The 18,450-nt window shown below is 44.3% G+C and overlaps 1 protein-coding gene across 1 annotated transcript; it reads left to right on the forward strand.

The window, feature by feature from the left end:
* Positions 1-3,913: 3,913 nt before the first annotated feature.
* abcc13 (ATP-binding cassette, sub-family C (CFTR/MRP), member 13) lies at positions 3,914-17,531 on the forward strand. Its single transcript, XM_052483492.1, has 20 exons — positions 3,914-4,344; positions 4,778-4,836; positions 4,961-5,275; positions 5,496-5,673; positions 5,822-6,076; positions 6,162-6,227; positions 6,379-6,516; positions 7,265-7,411; positions 7,490-7,550; positions 7,926-7,986; positions 8,841-8,901; positions 9,053-9,272; positions 9,458-9,612; positions 9,715-9,870; positions 10,138-10,328; positions 10,434-10,656; positions 13,931-14,062; positions 14,166-14,491; positions 15,081-15,275; positions 15,417-17,531. Exons 1-20 carry the CDS (start codon positions 4,306-4,308, stop codon positions 15,541-15,543), a joined length of 3,105 nt encoding a protein of 1,034 aa, XP_052339452.1. The 5' UTR covers positions 3,914-4,305; the 3' UTR covers positions 15,544-17,531.
* Positions 17,532-18,450: the final 919 nt, after the last annotated feature.

Genomic DNA, 18,450 nt, shown 5'->3' on the forward strand with positions numbered 1-18,450 from the left:
GACCCCTAGTTTGGGAACCACTGCCATAGAGAGAGAAGTGAATCTGCAGGTGGATCTATTTCATAAGGAGCCTGCAGATAATTAACCTACAGGCCAGGTGCTCAACAGCCTGTGCCATAATGGTCCAGACCTCTTGGCATATCAAAAGTTTTGCATGCTTTAGATACAAGTTGTTTTTCCTGCAGCTTTTTAACAACATTGACTAACCTCATCTTAATTCTGAGAAACCGTTTACATAAAGTCCCATTTAGGCTATTCTTACTTGATTGTTGAAAATCACCCATGGGTAGGATTAATTAAATTGACAGTTATTTTCATTGGGCACTGACTGCATTTTGTCCATATGGTCATTTGGGAAATTCACAAAGAAGCAGAGACACTGCCCCATAAAAATGTCTCTTGACTTCAAAAGAGATACCATGTTTTTTTTATCCAACTGACCAAAAAGAAAACAGACTTTCAATGTAAATTTTGATTACTAGCCTACTTTATTCAGTTTATCTCTCTCCCCCACCCCCATCCCACCAGTATGCACAGTTGGCTAGCCACAGTCTCAATGGGTTGTCACTTGTTAACACAGCCACAACGTCATAATTATGGCTAAACCTACCCATTTATACAATTTATCTTCATAAAATCTGATTTGAAAACTAAACCTAACCTTAACCCTAACCTTAACCACACTGCTAACCTAATGCCTAAACCTTAACAGAGCTGCCAACTCTCACGCATTTGACCCTCTTCTCACGCTCACACGCCACACCTCTTATATCTGACGCGTTGGAAATTACTGCTTTTATTTTTCTAATTAGTCAATTGCATATAGTGCGGTAACCTTTGAACTGTGCTCCAAATCATTTTGAATTCGGAGCATCTGCAACAGCAATTTAACATCACGCACGAAACCTCTATTATTGTCCTGTCTTGCCACAACACTGTGATTGGTGTAGTTATGTAAGGGATCAAGGAAATTGGATGCACATTTTAAAGAAAGGCCCCTCAAGATTAGAGGGGAACTGAATGGAGAGAGAGTTTATAAGACCGTAAAAAGAGCAGCACGGTAGCGTTGTTTTATGTACAATGTTGTCAACAAAATGAGGTTGCTGTTACTCCCGTCCCTATTGCAGAATGCAGCCTTTTGATAGCATGTACAAAAGTCGATTTAATCCACGCTCGCATTAGTCCCCTCGTTTCGAGATTGGTTTTTAGGCTGTGACAATGAAAAGTCAGCAGACAGCAGCGAAGTTTGGTAGGATGACCTTGTTTGTGACTATGGAAATAATTTTGTCAAACATATTGTGAACCCAAAAGTCAAAATTTCATTATAGAAGTGGGACAATAAATATACAAATCATTTGGTTAGGTGTAGAGGAAGATGTATGTCATCTTGTCTCCAGGATATTTTATTATCAATATACTTTATTAAGTCTGATCAGTTGTACAATTCTCATTATTAACAAAGGGTTAAAATAAAGGGACATTTTCGTGCTTGCCAGCAAGAACCCTACCATTATTCCCCACATTTACAGTATTTTATTATTCCACTTCTCCCCAATTTACCCAGTGTCTGATATGCCTACTTGTGTCTTTGAAAATGAATTATATAAGGCTATGTAGTTTTGCAGCCATTCGTGGACGGTTTTAAATAAGTCCTACAAATGCTCCAGGGCTAGAATGTAATTTTTGAGATTTAAGTACTGTGAACATGCTAGGCAGAGATGCTAGAGGGACTCACAACTCATAAACACATCATATTTTTTCTATGTGGATTAAGATGTTGGCAAGGATCTTCAACTAGTAGGCATAAACCACAGGAGTATCGTTATTTTTTATTTTTTTTAACCTTTATTTAACTAGGCAAGTCAGTTAAGAACAAATTCTTATTTTCAATGACGGCCTAGGAACAGTGGGTTAACTGCCTGTTCAGGGGCAGAACGACAGATTTGTACAGGCAGTTAACCCACTGTTCCTAGGCCGTCATTGAAAATAAGAATTTGTTCTTAACTGACTTGCCTAGTAAAACAAAGGTAAAATTTAAAAATTTAAAAATTGAAGGCCACTGATCTTCTGAGTGTTGGAAGACCTCAGGGACTTGGTGCCATTGATGTGGTTGGGCCAGCTCTTTCAAGGTCATGCCCAGAGTGATGTCATCTGCCGGCTTGTTCCCGGTATCCACATACCTCCAGGTGACTACATCCGTAAGGTACTGAATCTATGTAACATGAGTTCCTACAAAAACCTTCTATCTACAAGATTCTGACTTGAGCCAATGAAGGACTGTGGTGGAATCGGCCCAGAGGATGACCTGTCCGATAGGCAGGGTGAGTTTCTCCTTGAGGTACACTGGCCAGCTGAGCCCCAGTGAGTACAGCTCCAAGCGTGGCATCGACAGCTGCTTCTTTGGCGCAACGCAGAGATTGAGATGATGTGAAGCTCCCCCTCTTTCTCCTAGGTTGGCGTGGTGTGGTTGTGTCAGTGGGATAGACTCAAAGCTGTCACATAATTCATCAGACGGCGCTGGCGAGGGGCTCCTCTCCTCTGACTGAGTCACCTGGGTTCTGGCTGCATCAACACCTTCATCTCTTTCTTTAAGAAAAGACGTGACAAGCTTGGCTAGATCTAGCTCATTAGATACCTTCTGTAGATGCTCCTCGGGCCCGGTGAGCTTCCTGCTGTCGATGCTGAGCTTCACTGGCTTCGGGCTGCTATGCATCAACACTCTACGTCGGCGTTGCTCTAGCTGACATTGTAGGTCATTAAACTCTATGAGCTTCATTCCTTCCTCCACATAGCTGATTGGAAGTGGGATAGATCTGGGAAGCGGCTCACCGATGAGTGGGCACTATATCTGGAGCTGGTATCACTCCTCTCTGATCGAATGTCCGCTCGACTACGCCTTCGTCCTAATGATGGAGGTGCCTGAGTTGTGGATAGGCGTTGTTCCTGGTGAGGGAGATATTCAACAGCATAATCACCCAGGTGAGCTTGGGGATATCTTTTTCTCTGTAAACGGGGCCGCACGGATGAGCCAGGTGCGTCCGTATGTGTTGGATCAATCTCTTCGGATGTTTTTCTCAATCCGACTCTGAAAGACCATGAATCAGAGGTTGATGACTCTGGAATTTATACACTGATTAAGTAGGTGAAGTTATGGAGTTTGTACTCTTATTAGAGAGACGGTGAGAGAGACACTTCTTCAGTTTAGGGTTCTTTAATGTTGATTGGAGATTAACAATGTTTGCGATTCTGTGCCATCTCATTCAGCCGTGATTATCCAATTGACTGTCAATTTATCTTTTACAAGATAGATGTGGCGAGCTGCACATGGTAATGAACTAAACACTCTGCCAGCTTGTGATTGCTGTGATGTCATCACTGAGAAAATATGTTACAAATCAATTGTCGTCAAATTTGAGTGTTCATTTAATGTTCAAAGCCTTCTGAATACACCTGACCTGTGTTTTTCACCCTGGTCAGAAGCCATGTCAAAATACATTGAATTCCAGGAAATTAGCTTTAAAACAGTAAAATGTTCTTGGGGGAGGACCCCCAGACCCCATCTGGGCAAAATCTCACTCCAACCATTCTTCAAAGGTTGGCAGCCCTGCATTAAATTACGCCATTTTTTGTATGTGCCAATTTTTACTTTGTGGCTGTGGAATCTGTCTTTGTGGCTGTGTTATCTAATGGAAACCGTTTTTATGAGCTCGGTCTTAATAGGCAGCACAATTCTGATATTTTTTTCCACTAATTAGTATTTTGACCAATCAGATCAGCACTGACACATTTCTGATGTAATTGGCAAAAATACCAATTAGTGGAGAAAAAAATATCAGAATTGGGTTGCCTAAGTAAACGCAGCCCATGAACTCCGTCAGAATGTTGACAGCCATAAAACACGCCCCTAGCCGCGCACCTCTCCCGCAGGCCGTCAGCGGGATTCTACAACACGCTTTACGCTCCTTCAACATCCATCAATTCATTCACTCAGTCATAGCCATGCAACGACAAGAGGAACGGATATTTAAAAACTGCAAAGGCAAACAACAAAGAAAAGAGGTCACCAGGCATAAATTGACAAATTGGGGCTTATATCGTGCTTTCAGGTTGTTTTCTGTTATGAAATGGACCAGAGCATAGCCTAATGTCGTGTGCTGCTGTCAGTCTGCTGCTGCTGTGGCCGCGTGCATATGTGGACATACTAGTACATTAGGCCATTCACCTCGCGAGCTATTGTCCCCTCCATCCTCTTCCACTCCATCCCCTCGCTCGGGGCCAAACTGGCGTGTGCGTCCCTCCCCGGGTATGTCTCTCCGTCTCTCCGCCAGATGGGGCGGAAAACAGGTGAGTTCCATTTTTTTCTATTTTTATGTTCTTTCTTTTCTTGTTCTTTTGTTGTTTCTGTGGAGTTTATAGTGTCTGTTCGGAGTTTTCGCTACCGACGAGGGAGGCCATATACAAGTAGCCTAAGCTTTAATTAAGAGGTCACAGCTTTTAAAAGGATGGTTCATAAACATTTTTTTTTAAATAAGACTGACAGACTGTCCACAGCTGATCTCCGCAGAAATGAAACAATGTGTTAATTATGATACATTTGATGTATACAGCAATCAATAAAAGCAGAAGCTATAGCCTATAATAATACAATGTATTAAAGAATCATTGTTTATTCCCTTTACCCAAAATGAAAGAAAACAAAAGAAGAGTAGGTCTATGTTAAAGTCGAATGAGTTTGCCACTCTCTTTTTTTCCTCTCCTCCCTCTCTGCATGGGACAGAAGCCTCTGGAGAGGGATGTTTCCTTTCTCAGCCGTTTGTCCTACTGGTGGATTTACAGGTAACAATATTAACATGTTCACATTAGATGCATCATTATCATTAAACATAATGTATCTGATGTATGTTACATAACTGGCAGATTTTTTGATTGATGATGTCCTTTGTGCTGTGGTTGCTGTCAGAGTCGTGTCAGCGGGCCATAGGAGGGGGCTACAGCTGTCAGACCTGTGTTGCCTTGGCGATGAGGACTCAGCCCAGAGTTTATGCTCAGCCCTCCAGCAGCAGCAGCAGCACCGGACGACAGAGGGACGGAGTCATAGCCAAGAGTCAGGAGAGGAGGAGTCACTGGGTGGAAACACCTCCCACCCAGGTGTTCACCTGTCTGGCCCCGCCCTGCTGTGTCATCTGTATGGGTGGCTCCGCCCCTCACTGCTCCAGGTGACCCTGCTGAGGATGACCTCTGACCTACTGGCCCTCCTGCCCCCTCAGGCCCTCAGGTACACACACATAAACACACTCATTGACACACCCAAGTACACTTTTCCTGTGGCATTATCTTCAAATGCATATTGTTCCCATATTGCTGAAGGAATCTGTCAAAAATGTAATAAAGCATTTATAAAAGTGTAAGAGCACAGAACGTCTAGATTCAGCAAGAATATACACAGGTGATAGATACCCCCTTCCTTACACTGCACTGCCTCACCTGTCCCCCAGGTGTGGTATTCTCTACTGTGAGAACCAGCCTGTCTTTGATTGGTCTGGGCTTACCCATGCCCTGGCACTATTGGCTGCTGTAGTGTGCCACGCCCTGGTCCAGCAGGTGTGTGAGCGTCACAGCAGGATGACTGAGGTCAGAGTTCAGACAGCACTGACTGGAGCCTTGTATAAACAGGTACAGAGACATCCACCTCTCTCTCAGTGAACATACATTCAAGAAAATAAAAGAACACTGTTAAATGCCTGCCTTCCTTGTCCTTACACCCCCCTTCCCTTCACCTCTCCACCTTTCCTCTCTCTTTCCTCTCCCTTTTCTACTGTAGGCCCTGTCCCGGTGCAGTATTCCTGGGTGTCTACCCTCCCCTGCCCCATCGTTAACCCCACTCCGGGCTGACGTTAGACGGTTAGCAGAGCTCCCAGTCTCCCTGTCTGCCCTGTGGTCTTCCTGGGTGCAGGGGACAGTGTGTGTGTGTCTGCTGTGGAGAGAGCTGGGTCCCTCTTCTCTGGCGGGACTGGCTGTATTGTTACTGCTGGTACCGCTCACCTCTGCTGTACAACGCAGGGCAAGACTATTACAGGTAACAGAGAGAGTGTGTTTGTGGGTGTGTGTGGCTGCGTGGCGCAGACCTGTGTATGTGTGTAACAATGTCTTTTCCCCATCAGAGAAGCCAGGAGAGCATGAGGGGAGAAAGACAGCAGCTCGTGCAGGAGATGCTGAACGGAATCAAAGTCTGTTTCTCACACTCTTTTTCAATTTCTTAGTAACCTCAAGACTCCTTGGCTCCTGTCTCTTTCTCTTTTTCTAAGTGATCTAATACCTGTTGTACTCAACTCTCTCTATTCCCACTTCCTCTCTATCTTCCTCCCTCTATCCTTCTAGACGGTGAAGTTGTTGGTCTTGGAGGCGTGGTTCCAGTGCAGAGTGGGCATTGCCAGAGAGAAGGAGCTGGAGACGCTGAGAATTCTGGGATTCCTGACGGCCTTCTCCCTATTGGACCGCGTCTGCGTGCCTTTCCTGGTCCGTCTTTGACCGCTGACCTCTCCTGACATCTCTCTCCCTCAGAAATACCCTAACAGACAGGTGCAGTAGAGTTCGAAGGTCAGTGTTGGACTGGGACACCAGCTGAGACTCTGTAGCTCTCCAGGACCAAGGCTGCCTAGTTCAGTCACTAAACAGTACAAAAGTGTCAATATCATCAACACTGATGAGAAAGTAGACCTACATAAGCCTTGTTAATGAATTGGGATTTGTGTTTAAAAAGCCCCCTACTTTAGTGAGTCCCATGGTCCCTCTGGCCAGATAGAGAGGGTAGTTGCTTAGCCCTGTCCTAAGCTGATCACTAATACAGACTCAGCGTTGTGGACAGTCTGGGACATTGCGTGCGTTTCATTTTTCGGTCGTAATCTTCCTACCACCTCTCTGACCCAGAAGCTGATATGCAATCTGAGGGATCCAATCAGCATCCAATCACAGCTTTCTGTCCAGACTGGTGTCCGCCTACCTGAGCCCTGGAGAGACAAACCTAACACGCACATACAGCACTGGAAAGGATATTAGATGTTTCAATAATGTGCAGAGATCAACCCTAATCTGACCGGATCACAGATGAGGATCAGTGATTATCGATGAATGGATCTGGGATCGGATAGTTTGGTCTGTGATTGTTATTGTGGACTGATGGATACTGTATATGAGGACTGATAGATGGTGATGGATGATTAACATGTACTAACACACACACACTCCCCTTTCTGTGTCTCTACAGGTGTGTGTGTCCAGTTTGGGTGTGTATGTGCTGGTGGATGATGGTAACGTTCTGACAGCGTCTCAGGTGTTCACCTGTGTGTGTCTGTTCACACTGCTACGCTCACCTTTTAACCTACTGCCCTCCCTGGCACTGCACCTCACACAGGTAACACACACACACACACACACACACACACAGTAAAGACTTCTGCCTAACCCCGCTCTCTTTCTTTTTGATTGACAGACCTGGCACTCCCTCTGTTATCTGGACCACTTCCTCTTCTCACAGGAAGTCTCTCACACAGGTAACTAACTACAGGTATTTATTTTGAACATTTATTTAACTAGGCAAGTCAGTTAAGAATAAATTATTATTTACAATGACTGCCTACCCCAGCCAAACCCAAACCCGGATGACGCTGGGCAAATTGTGGCTGCTCTATAGGACTCTCAATCACGGCCGATTGTGATACAGCCCGGAATTGAACCAGGTTCTGTAGTGACGCCTCTAGCACTGAGATGCAGTTCCCGCGACACTCGGGAGCACACCTGTGTAGTGTGTAACACACACACACACACTTACCTAGCATTAGCATGATACTGTACAAATCTGACCTGATCCGACCCTCTGTGTGTGTACCGGAATCCTTTTTCTAAATCTTTATGAATCTCTTTTTCAGAGAATGGCACTCTTTCAGAAAATGGGGTCAAGAAAAGCTGTCTCGAGGAGCACTCAGATCGGTGTGTGTGTGTTTTTTCTGTTTATTAACTAGAAAGCATGTCCCCTGTCATCCCTAAGCTGTAGTGTGTTATGTTATTACCTAACCTGCTTACACAATAATGAGAAGGCTTGGATTATACACACACACACACACATACACACACACACACACAGATGACTCAGTTTCTCTGGCCATGCGACATCAAGGGACTGACCGAGGCTCATCCCCAAACTAATCTCTGCCCTCTGATTGGACAAGGGTCTCTCATCTGTGTTGGTCTGATTGGTCAGATAGGGGTAGGGGTGGGTTTATACAGGGGAAAATTTTAGATTATGCCAGCAAGGTCGGGTTGAGGTGAGTACAAAGATGAGGGTGAGATGGGTTGAGGTTGGTGTGTGTGAGAGAGTGGAAAGGGAGTGGAGGTTTGTGCAGAGGCTAAGATAGATGAGAGGTGTGTGTGTGTGTGTGTGTGTGTGTGTGTGTGTGTGTGTGTGTGTGTGTGTGTGTGTGTGTGTGTGTGTGTGTGTGTGTGTGTGTGTGTGTGTGTGTGTGTGTGTGTGTGTGTGTGTGTGCACGCGAGTCATGGCGTGTTTGAGGGGGTTAGAAAGGCTAAATTACAAAGCTTTCTAATCCACAACATTAACCCCCTCACAGAGATAAGAGCATTAGACACACAGAGCAGAGCCCTGACTTGGTCCTCCCTGTATTACTTCCCTCTCATCATATCTGATCTGTGGTCATGCATGCTGAGACATAGACATACACACATACATATTTTCCTTCACTAACCGTTCCCCCAATCCATCTCTCTCTCTCACACACACACACACACACACACACAAAAATACATAAAATGTCCCCTCTCATTAACAGGTGCAGTAATGAGACCTTGAGAGAGACAGAAGCAAACACTGTACATCTGCCCAAACATGGTGTGAGTACACAGATCTAGGATCAATCTACACATAGAATACAAACAGAATCTGTCCCGAGGTCAGCTGTTATAACACAGTATTTTCCTCTTCTAATCCCAACCTTGCAGTTTGCAAAGTGACAGAATAATCGTGTGTGTATTCTCCCTGCAGGTGAGCAGTGTGTGTATTCGGCTGTATCTGCATGTGTGTGGCTTGGGCTGGGTGTTGTTGACTGTATTATCCCAGGTGTGTGTTTGTGTGGTGGGTGTGTGTCAGACCGGTCTGTTAGCCGTGTGGACCAGACAGGCTAAAGAACTACAGGGGCTGGAGGAGTGGAGAGAACTACGAGACTCACGACTATCTGTCTACGCTGTACTGGGGCTGCTGCAAGGTGTGTGTGTGTGTGTGTGTGTGTGTGTGTGTGTGTGTGTGTGTGTGTGTGTGTGTGTGTGTGTGTGTGTGTGTGTGTGTGTGTGTGTGTGTGTGTGTGTGTGTGTGTGTGTGTGTGTGTGTGTGTGTGTGTGCGTGTGTGTGTTTGCGTGCCTTCTGTCTAACTCGCGAGCGTGTGTATTTCAGCTCTGTCCGTGTGCTGTGTAGCATTAGCAGTAACTGGTGGTTCTCTGAAGGCGTCTGCCAGTCTCCACTCTGAGCTGCTCTTTGCTCGGCTCCGCCTTCCTCTCAGATTCTACCAGATCACGCCCTCTTCTCTGGTCCTGCGCAGCCTATCACAGGTGAGAGAGGATCTATAAGCAATGACATTATGGCCCTAATTTTTTTTTTAAATGTATAGAAAATAGGTTAAAATGTATCTCTGTCTGTCTCTCTCTCTGTAGGAGATATACGTGATTGACGAGCTAGTCCCCGCCAACCTCCTCTCTTGGCTCTCCTGTGGGCTGCAGGTGTTTGTGACAGTGCTGCTGATTGTCTACATCTCCCCTCTCTTCATCCTGATAGTTCCGGTGCTGACTTACCTCTTCCTCACAATACAGGTACAGTATAGCATGTAATGGTATGATAAAAAATGTAACGGTATGGTATAACATGTTTTTGATGCTTTTCGTCTGTCTATATGCTGTAAGTACATTCCTGTCCACTAGATGGAGGAATCACATCACTGACTCACTGATCTGCTTTAGTTTCTGTAAGAAACACATGGAGACAGAGTTTTGTTACTCGGCAAACTGCATTTTTCTCTTATACTCACCTTCTGTTCTTCCATTTCTCTCCTCCATCTATCTATCCTCTCTCTCTCTCAGTCATACTACAGGTCAGTCTCGGGTCAGGTGAGGAGGATGGTTTCAGACTCTGCCTCCTCTCTCTCATCCCTCCTTTCTGAGTCACACAGGGATGAGGTCACCAGTGGTAGTCATGACGACCCCTTGACCCGTTGCTATGGTGCCCTCAACGAGCACCTGGTGTGTCGCTACAACTGCATTTTATTGGACAGGTTAGAGGACAGGACCCTTTACACACAAACACATTCACATAACTCATACATATTACAAACACAGAAATAGTGTGTGTTAATCAAATGTTATATCTCTCTCTCTAGGTGGGTATCAGTGTGGTTGGATGCCTTTGCAGGACTGGTTCTGTTCCTGGTCTCTGTGACTCTACTGGATTCTGAAGTAGACCCCAGTACTGTAGGACTGGTCCTGACTTACACCCTCAGCCTGAGAGAGGTTCTTCATCTCCTGGTCCAAGCAAGCTGTGGCGTAGAGAGCAGTGCTGGTGCCATCCAGAAGATGGACCAACATGCACACATGGAGAGAGAGGTAGGCTACAGAGTGGAGAGAGAGGTAGGCTACAGAGTAGAGAGAGAGGTAGGCTACAGAGTAGAGAGAGAGGTAGGCTACAGAGTGGAGAGAGGTAGGCTACAGAGTAGAGAGAGAGGTAGGCTACAGAGTGGAGAGAGAGGTAGGCTACAGAGTGGAGAGAGAGGTAGGCTACAGAGTGTAGAGAGAGGTAGGCTACAGAGCAGAGAGAGAGGTAGGCTACAGAGTAGAGAGAGAGGTAGGCTACAGAGTGGAGAGAGAGGTAGGCTACAGAGTAGAGAGAGAGGTAGGCTACAGAGTGGAGAGAGAGGTAGGCTACAGAGTAGAGAGAGAGGTAGGCTACAGAGTAGAGAGAGAGGTAGGCTACAGAGTAGAGAGAGAGGTAGGCTACAGAGTAGAGTGAGAGGTAGGCTACAGAGTAGAGTGAGAGGTAGGCTACAGAGTAGAGAGAGAGTTATGCTACAGAGTAGAGAGAGAGAAAGAGGTAGGCTACAGGGTAGAGAGAGAGAAAGAGGTAGGCTGCAGTTACTGTCACAGATACAGCACTGTTATGGTATTAAACGGAGTAGAGAGGACACAGATACAGCACTGTTATGTTATTAAACAGAGTAGAGAGAGGACACAGATACAGCACTGTTATGGTATTAAACAGAGTAGAGAGGACACAGATACAGCACTGTTATGGTATTAAACAGAGTAGAGAGAGGACACAGATACAGCACTGTTATGGTATTAAACAGAGTAGAGAGGACACAGATACAGCACTGTTATGGTATTAAACAGAGTAGAGAGAGGACACAGATACAGCACTGTTATGGTATTAAACAGAGTAGAGAGGACACAGATACAGCACTGTTATGGTATTAAACAGAGTAGAGAGAGGACACAGATACAGCACTGTTATGGTATTAAACAGAGTAGAGAGGACACAGATACAGCACTGTTATGGTATTAAACAGAGTAGAGAGAGGACACAGATACAGCACTGTTATGGTATTAAACAGAGTAGAGAGGACACAGATACAGCACTGTTATGGTATTAAACAGAGTAGAGAGAGGACACAGATACAGCACTGTTATGGTATTAAACAGAGTAGAGAGGACACAGATACAGCACTGTTATGGTATTAAACAGAGTAGAGAGGACACAGATACAGCACTGTTATGGTATTAAACAGAGTAGAGAGAGGACACAGATACAGCACTGTTATGGTATTAAACGGAGTAGAGAGGACACAGATACAGCACTGTTATGTTATTAAACAGAGTAGAGAGAGGACACAGATACAGCACTGTTATGGTATTAAACAGAGTAGAGAGGACACAGATACAGCACTGTTATGGTATTAAACGGAGTAGAGAGGACACAGATACAGCACTGTTATGGTATTAAACAGAGTAGAGAGGACACAGATACAGCACTGTTATGGTATTAAACAGAGTGGAGAGGACACAGATACAGCACTGTTATGGTATTAAACAGAGTAGAGAGGACACAGATACAGCACTGTTATGGTATTAAACAGAGTAGAGAGGACACAGATACAGCACTGTTATGGTATTAAACAGAGTAGAGAGAGGACACAGATAAAGCACTGTTATGGTATTAAACAGAGTAGAGGGGACACAGATACAGCACTGTTATGGTATTAAACAGAGTAGAGAGAGGACACAGATACAGCACTGTTATGGTATTAAACAGAGTAGAGAGAGGACACAGATACAGCACTGTTATGGTATTAAACAGAGTAGAGAGGACACAGATACAGCACTGTTATGGTATTAAACAGAGTAGAGAGAGGACACAGATACAGCACTGTTATGGTATTAAACAGAATAGAGAGGACACAGATACAGCACTGTTATGGTATTAAACAGAGTAGAGAGAGGACACAGATACAGCACTGTTATGGTATTAAACAGAGTAGAGAGGACACAGATACAGCACTGTTATGGTATTAAACAGAGTAGAGAGAGGACACAGATACAGCACTGTTATGGTATTAAACAGAGTAGAGAGGACACAGATACAGCACTGTTATGGTATTAAACAGAGTAGAGAGGACACAGATACAGCACTGTTATGGTATTAAACAGAGTAGAGAGAGGACACAGATACAGCACTGTTATGGTATTAAACAGAGTAGAGAGAGGACACAGATACAGCACTGTTATGGTATTAAACAGAGTAGAGAGGACACAGATACAGCACTGTTATGGTATTAAACAGAGTAGAGAGAGGACACAGATACAGATATACAATACCAGTCAAGAGTTTGGACACACCTACTCATTCAAAGGTTTTTCTTTATTTTTACTATTTTCTACATTGGAATCATGTAGTAACCAAAAAAGTGTTAAACAAATCAACATATATTTGAGATTCTTCAAAGTAGCCACCCTTTGCCTTTATGGCAGCTTTGCATACTCTTGGCATTCTCTCAAACAGCTTCACCTGAAATGCAACAGTCTTGAAGGAGTTCCCACATATGCTGAGCACTTGTTGGCTGCTTCTTCCTTCACTCTGCGGTCCAACTCATCCCAAACCATCTGAACTGGGTTGAGGTCTGGTGATTGTGGAGGCCAGGTCATCTGATGCAGCACTCCATCACTCTATGTATTGGTCAAATAGCCCTTACACAGCCTGGAAGTGTGTTGGGTCATTGTCGTCTTGAAAAACAAATGATAGTACCACTAAGAGAGACAGTTTCATCATAAACGCTTGATGGTTTTTGCGACTGCACTTGAAGAAATGTTCAAAGTTCTTGACATTTTTCGCATTTACTGACCTACATGTCTTAAAGTAATGATGAACTGTCATTCCTCTTTGCTTATTTGAGCTGTTCTTGGCATAATATGGAATGGGTCTTTTACCAAACAGGGCTATCTTCTGTATACCACCCCTACCTTGTCACAACACAACTGATTGGCTCAAATGCATTACGAAGGAAAGAAATTCCACAAATTAACTTTTAATTGAAATGCATTCCAGGTGAATACCTCATGAAGCTGGTTGAGAGAATGCCAAGAGTGTGCAAAGCTGTCATCAAGGCAAAGGGTGGCTGCTTTGAAAAATCTCAAATATAAAATATATTTTGATTAACACTTTTTGTGGTTATACATGATTCCATGTGTTATTTCATAGTTGATGTCTTAACTGTTATTCTACAATGTAGAAAATAGTACAAACAAAGAAAAACCCTTGAATGAGTAGGTGTGTCCAAACTTTTGACAAGTACTGTATATCACTCCCTCTCTTCTCTTCCTCTCTCAGCCCCCCTGGTCTGTGCCCTGTAGAGCACCCCCTAGCTGGCCAAAGGAGGGAGTGGTGGAGTTCAGGAGCTATGAGACGGAGCTTAACCCATCACCCGCTGAACTGTCTTTTTGCACCCGGACCAGAGAGAAGGTTTGTGTGTGAGCCTTGATTCTCTGTGTGTGTTTGTGTGTACTTTGCTGTAGGTGGGTAAATGTGTACATGTATATACTACTAGGTTTATGTTACTCTACAGGTTGGTGTGGTGAGCAGATCAGGAGCAGAGCTGGACGCCATAACCAGTTCTCTTTTCCGATTGGTGGAGGGCCGAAGGGGCGTGTTGATGATTGACGGGGTGGACATCTCTAGTGTGGGACTCCATGACCTTCGCAGCCGGTTGGCGGTCATAGCTCGGGTTCCAACTCTGTTCTCCTGTTCACTGCGCTCCAACCTGGACCCCTGGGGTTGCCATGGGGATGCCCAGGTGTGGCAGGCACTGGAGAGGTGCCACCTGAAGGAAAGGGTCAGCTTGCTGCCAGGACAGCTCCACTACCCACTACAACACGGAGGGGCCGGGCTCAGGTAGGTATCAGACAGCTGTATACGGGTACAGGTGTGAGAGAGACAGGTACAGGTGTGTGAGAGACAGGTACAGGTGTGTGAGAGACAGGTACAGGTGTGTGAGAGACAGGTACAGGTGTGTGAGAGACAGGTACAGGTGTGTGAGAGACAGGTACAGGTGTGTGAGAGACAGGTACAGGTGTGTGAGAGACAGGTACAGGTGTGAGAGAGACAGGTACAGGTGTGTGTGAGAGAGGGAGACAGGTACAGGTGTGTGTGTGTGTGTGTGTGTGTGTGTGTGTGTGTGTGTGTGTGTGTGTGTGTGTGTGTGTGTGTGTGTGTGAGAGAGAGAGAGATGCATGTGGCAGATTGACAAGTGTGTAGACTAAAATCAGAGGAGGCTGGTGGGATGAGTTATAGGAGGACAGGCTCATTGTAATGGCTGGAATGGAATCAAATGTGGTTTCCATATGTCTGATGTGTTTGATAAATTCCATTTAATCCATTCCAGCCATTACAATGTGCCTGTCCTCCTATAGCTCCTCCCACCAGCCTCCTCTGACTAAAATCAACCTCAACCGTAAACCTCAGTCTGCATCTCCCTCTCCAGCTCCAGTGAGAGGAGGCTGCTGTGTGTGTGTCGTGCCCTGTTGAAGGGCTGTGTTGTCCTGGTAGTGGAGGACCCTGTTCCCCCTGTAGACGTCCACACTGAGAGGCTGCTCCAGAGCATCATACACACACACTTCTCCCACTGCACCGGGCTGTATCTAACACAGAACCCTGGGAACGTCACACACACTGACAGGTGAGGGTCACTGAGATCTGTGTTCCTCTGTGGGATTTGTGTTCTGTCATTTCATCTTATAAGAAGAGATTAATGTTGCTCACTTTTTTCCATGTGCTTGACCATCTCTCTTTCACCCTCCTTCTCTCCCTGCCTCTCCAGGGTGTTGGTGTTAGATGGGGGACGTGTGGCTGAGTTTGACTGCGCCTCTGCTCTCCTCCAGAGGGGGGCACTGTTCTCCCAGCTGCTCTCTGAGACACATAGAAACCAAGACACAGAAGAAAAGTGAAGAATGAGGGTGGAAGTTGGTATTAGGAACAGAACTAGGATAATTTTACCCATGATCATAATGATGCTGGACTAGCTGTTTGAGTTTGCTCAGTTGTTTGAAGCATTGGGTTTCAACACCAGAGTAATAACACCAGAGTTGTGGGTTTCAACACCAAAGTAATAACACCAGAGTAATAACACCAGAATAATAACACCAGAGTTGTGGGTTTCAACACCAGAGTAATAACACCAGAGTTGTGGGTTTCAACACCAGAATAATAACACCAGAGTTGTGGGTTTCAACACCAGAGTAATAACACCAGAGTAATAACAACAGAATAATAACACCAGAGTTGTGGATTTCAACACCAGAGTAATAACACCAGAATAATAACACCAGAGTTGTGGGTTTCAACACCAGAGTAATAACACCAGAGTAATAACACCAGAATAATAACACCAGAGTTGTGGGTTTCAACATCAGAATAATAACACCAGAGTAATAACACCAGAATAATAACACCAGAGTTGTGGGTTTCAACATCAGAATAATAACACCAGAGTTGTGGGTTTCAACATCAGAATAATAACACCAGAGTAATAACACCAGAATAATAACACCAGAGTTGTGGGTTTCAACACCAGAATAATAACACCAGAGTTGTGGGACACTTTGGATAAAAGCATCTGCTAAATGACCATATTATTATATTACCATGTGTTAAGTGCCCCTCGTAAGAGGATCCTAAAGGGCAATACATTGTGATGAGGTTACTCATCCTCTACCAGCAGCGTCCATCTTGGCTCAATGGGGCTATCTGGTTGCCGTGACTGTGATGCTTTTGCAATATGGTCAATGTGAAACTGAGTTATAGAGGAACCGCATGGACTGTGGCCAGGGCTTTAAGTGTACTCAGACTATGTGGTGATACAGGATCAATACTAAAAGTACAACAAATACAGCACAGTAAGCACAGCACTCAATACATACAGCAAGTTTATCTTAATGACTGACACCAGCACAACAAACTACTGCCTGGACTACAGACTCTCTCTCTGTGTCTCTCTCCCATCCCCCTTCTCTTAATTTATCTTTTATTTCTCTCTCTCTCTCTCTCCCTCCCAACTGCCCTTCTCTTAATTTCTTTCATTTCTCTCTCTCTCTCTCTCTCCCAACTGCCCTTCTCTTAATTTCTTTCATTTCTCTCTCTCTCTCTCTCTCTCTCTCTCTCACCCTTCTCTTAATTTATCTTTTATTTCTCTCTGTGTCTCCCTCCCATCCCCCTTCTCTTAATTTATCTTTTATCTCTCTCTCTCTCTCTCCCTCCCAACTGCCCTTCTCTTAATTTCTTTCATTTCTCTCTCTCTCTCTCTCTCTCTCTCACCCTTCTCTTAATTTATATTTTATTTCTCTCTGTGTGTCTCCCTCCCATCCCCCTTCTCTTAATTTATCTTTCATTTCTCTCTCTCTCTCCCTTCTCTTAATTTGTTTGATCTCTTGCTCTCTCGCTCCCAGTTAGGCATAAATCTGTTCTGATTGAAGAGGGCTTTTATTGACCAGGATTATCCGTCCAGCTCTGTATCTACTGTTACGGGTACATTCAGGCTTGGCCAGTACTGTTTATACAAAATCTGTACAATGTATACAAAATGCATTGTGTCCTTTTGAACTCATTCTGACGATGCATGATCAATTGTAACTGATCATCGCTGTGTGTGTATGTGTGTGTGTGTTTCTAATGAACATCAAATGTTTGAAGGTTCTATTTTCTTAATTCTACCCTGAGCTTTAAAATGCAGTGATTACTCGTATCTATAATTACCAGAACCTCCGAGTGTGTGTGCTCTTGTTGAAGCACAGGACTGATAAGTTTAATTGGCAGGCTAATCACTTTAACAAAGTACGACTAATAGCTGACTGGGGTAACCCACACACACTCTTCAGTGTGTGCGTGCGTGTCATGTCACATCATCGAAAATGCACAATTAAAAACCGACGTCAATGAATCACATAAAGCTTTTTATTGAGTTCTCGTCACAAAACAAGTTATGGGTGAAAAAGGTATCTTTCAGTTTCTACAAGGCTCTTTATAAACTCTGTTTTCATCTCTAGCTGTGGGTAGACATGCTAGCAGGACAGTGACTGCATCACAACGCTGAGTACAAAACACGCCACTTCTTAACAACACATTCACACACAGGCTCCAAAACGTACCACACCATCACCAGAACCTAGTCTCATATATGTACCACTGCTCTACTGTATGCGTTTCTAGAAACTATAGAACCTAATGTATGTACAACACTCCATCCAACACATACACACTGAAATATACACAAATCCCTTATTAAAACCTTGTTCAATGGTTGAGCGTGCTACACGTGTGTGTACCTTTGAAAGAAAACACATGTAGTACTCTCATATATTCCATCATATGAAAGCAATAACATAGGACATCGGAGGATAAGTTGAGATGTACGGCATGTATCAATATTCAGTCAGGTGGATAATCTCTCACATGAGACAATGCTTATACGGAATATAAAATATAACATTGTAGACCATGTAACATGCACAAAACTGCACTTACAGTATTCATATCAGGCGGTGATAAATATTGGATAAATACTGACTGTTTCATCCATGAGATATTTACTGGCATTATGCATTCAATTTGATTGGATCATGAAAATCATTTTTTTTCAGGACATTTAGGAAAGTCATTTAGCTTGACTGATCTGTCTGAGACATAGCTACCCGGTGAGGGAACAGAGAGTTAAGCTAGTACTAAACCCTGAACAACGGGAAGCAGATCAAACAACACACTTCAATTTCCATTTTAAAGTCCTATTTCCCTATTTTCCCCCTCCCTCCTCTCCCCGCTCTCTTTTTATCTTTTATTCACTTTCCCTTAAATGTGCCTCT

The sequence above is a fragment of the Oncorhynchus keta genome, chromosome 28, assembly GCF_023373465.1.
Source record: "Oncorhynchus keta strain PuntledgeMale-10-30-2019 chromosome 28, Oket_V2, whole genome shotgun sequence".
NCBI classification, from domain to species: domain Eukaryota; kingdom Metazoa; phylum Chordata; class Actinopteri; order Salmoniformes; family Salmonidae; genus Oncorhynchus; species Oncorhynchus keta.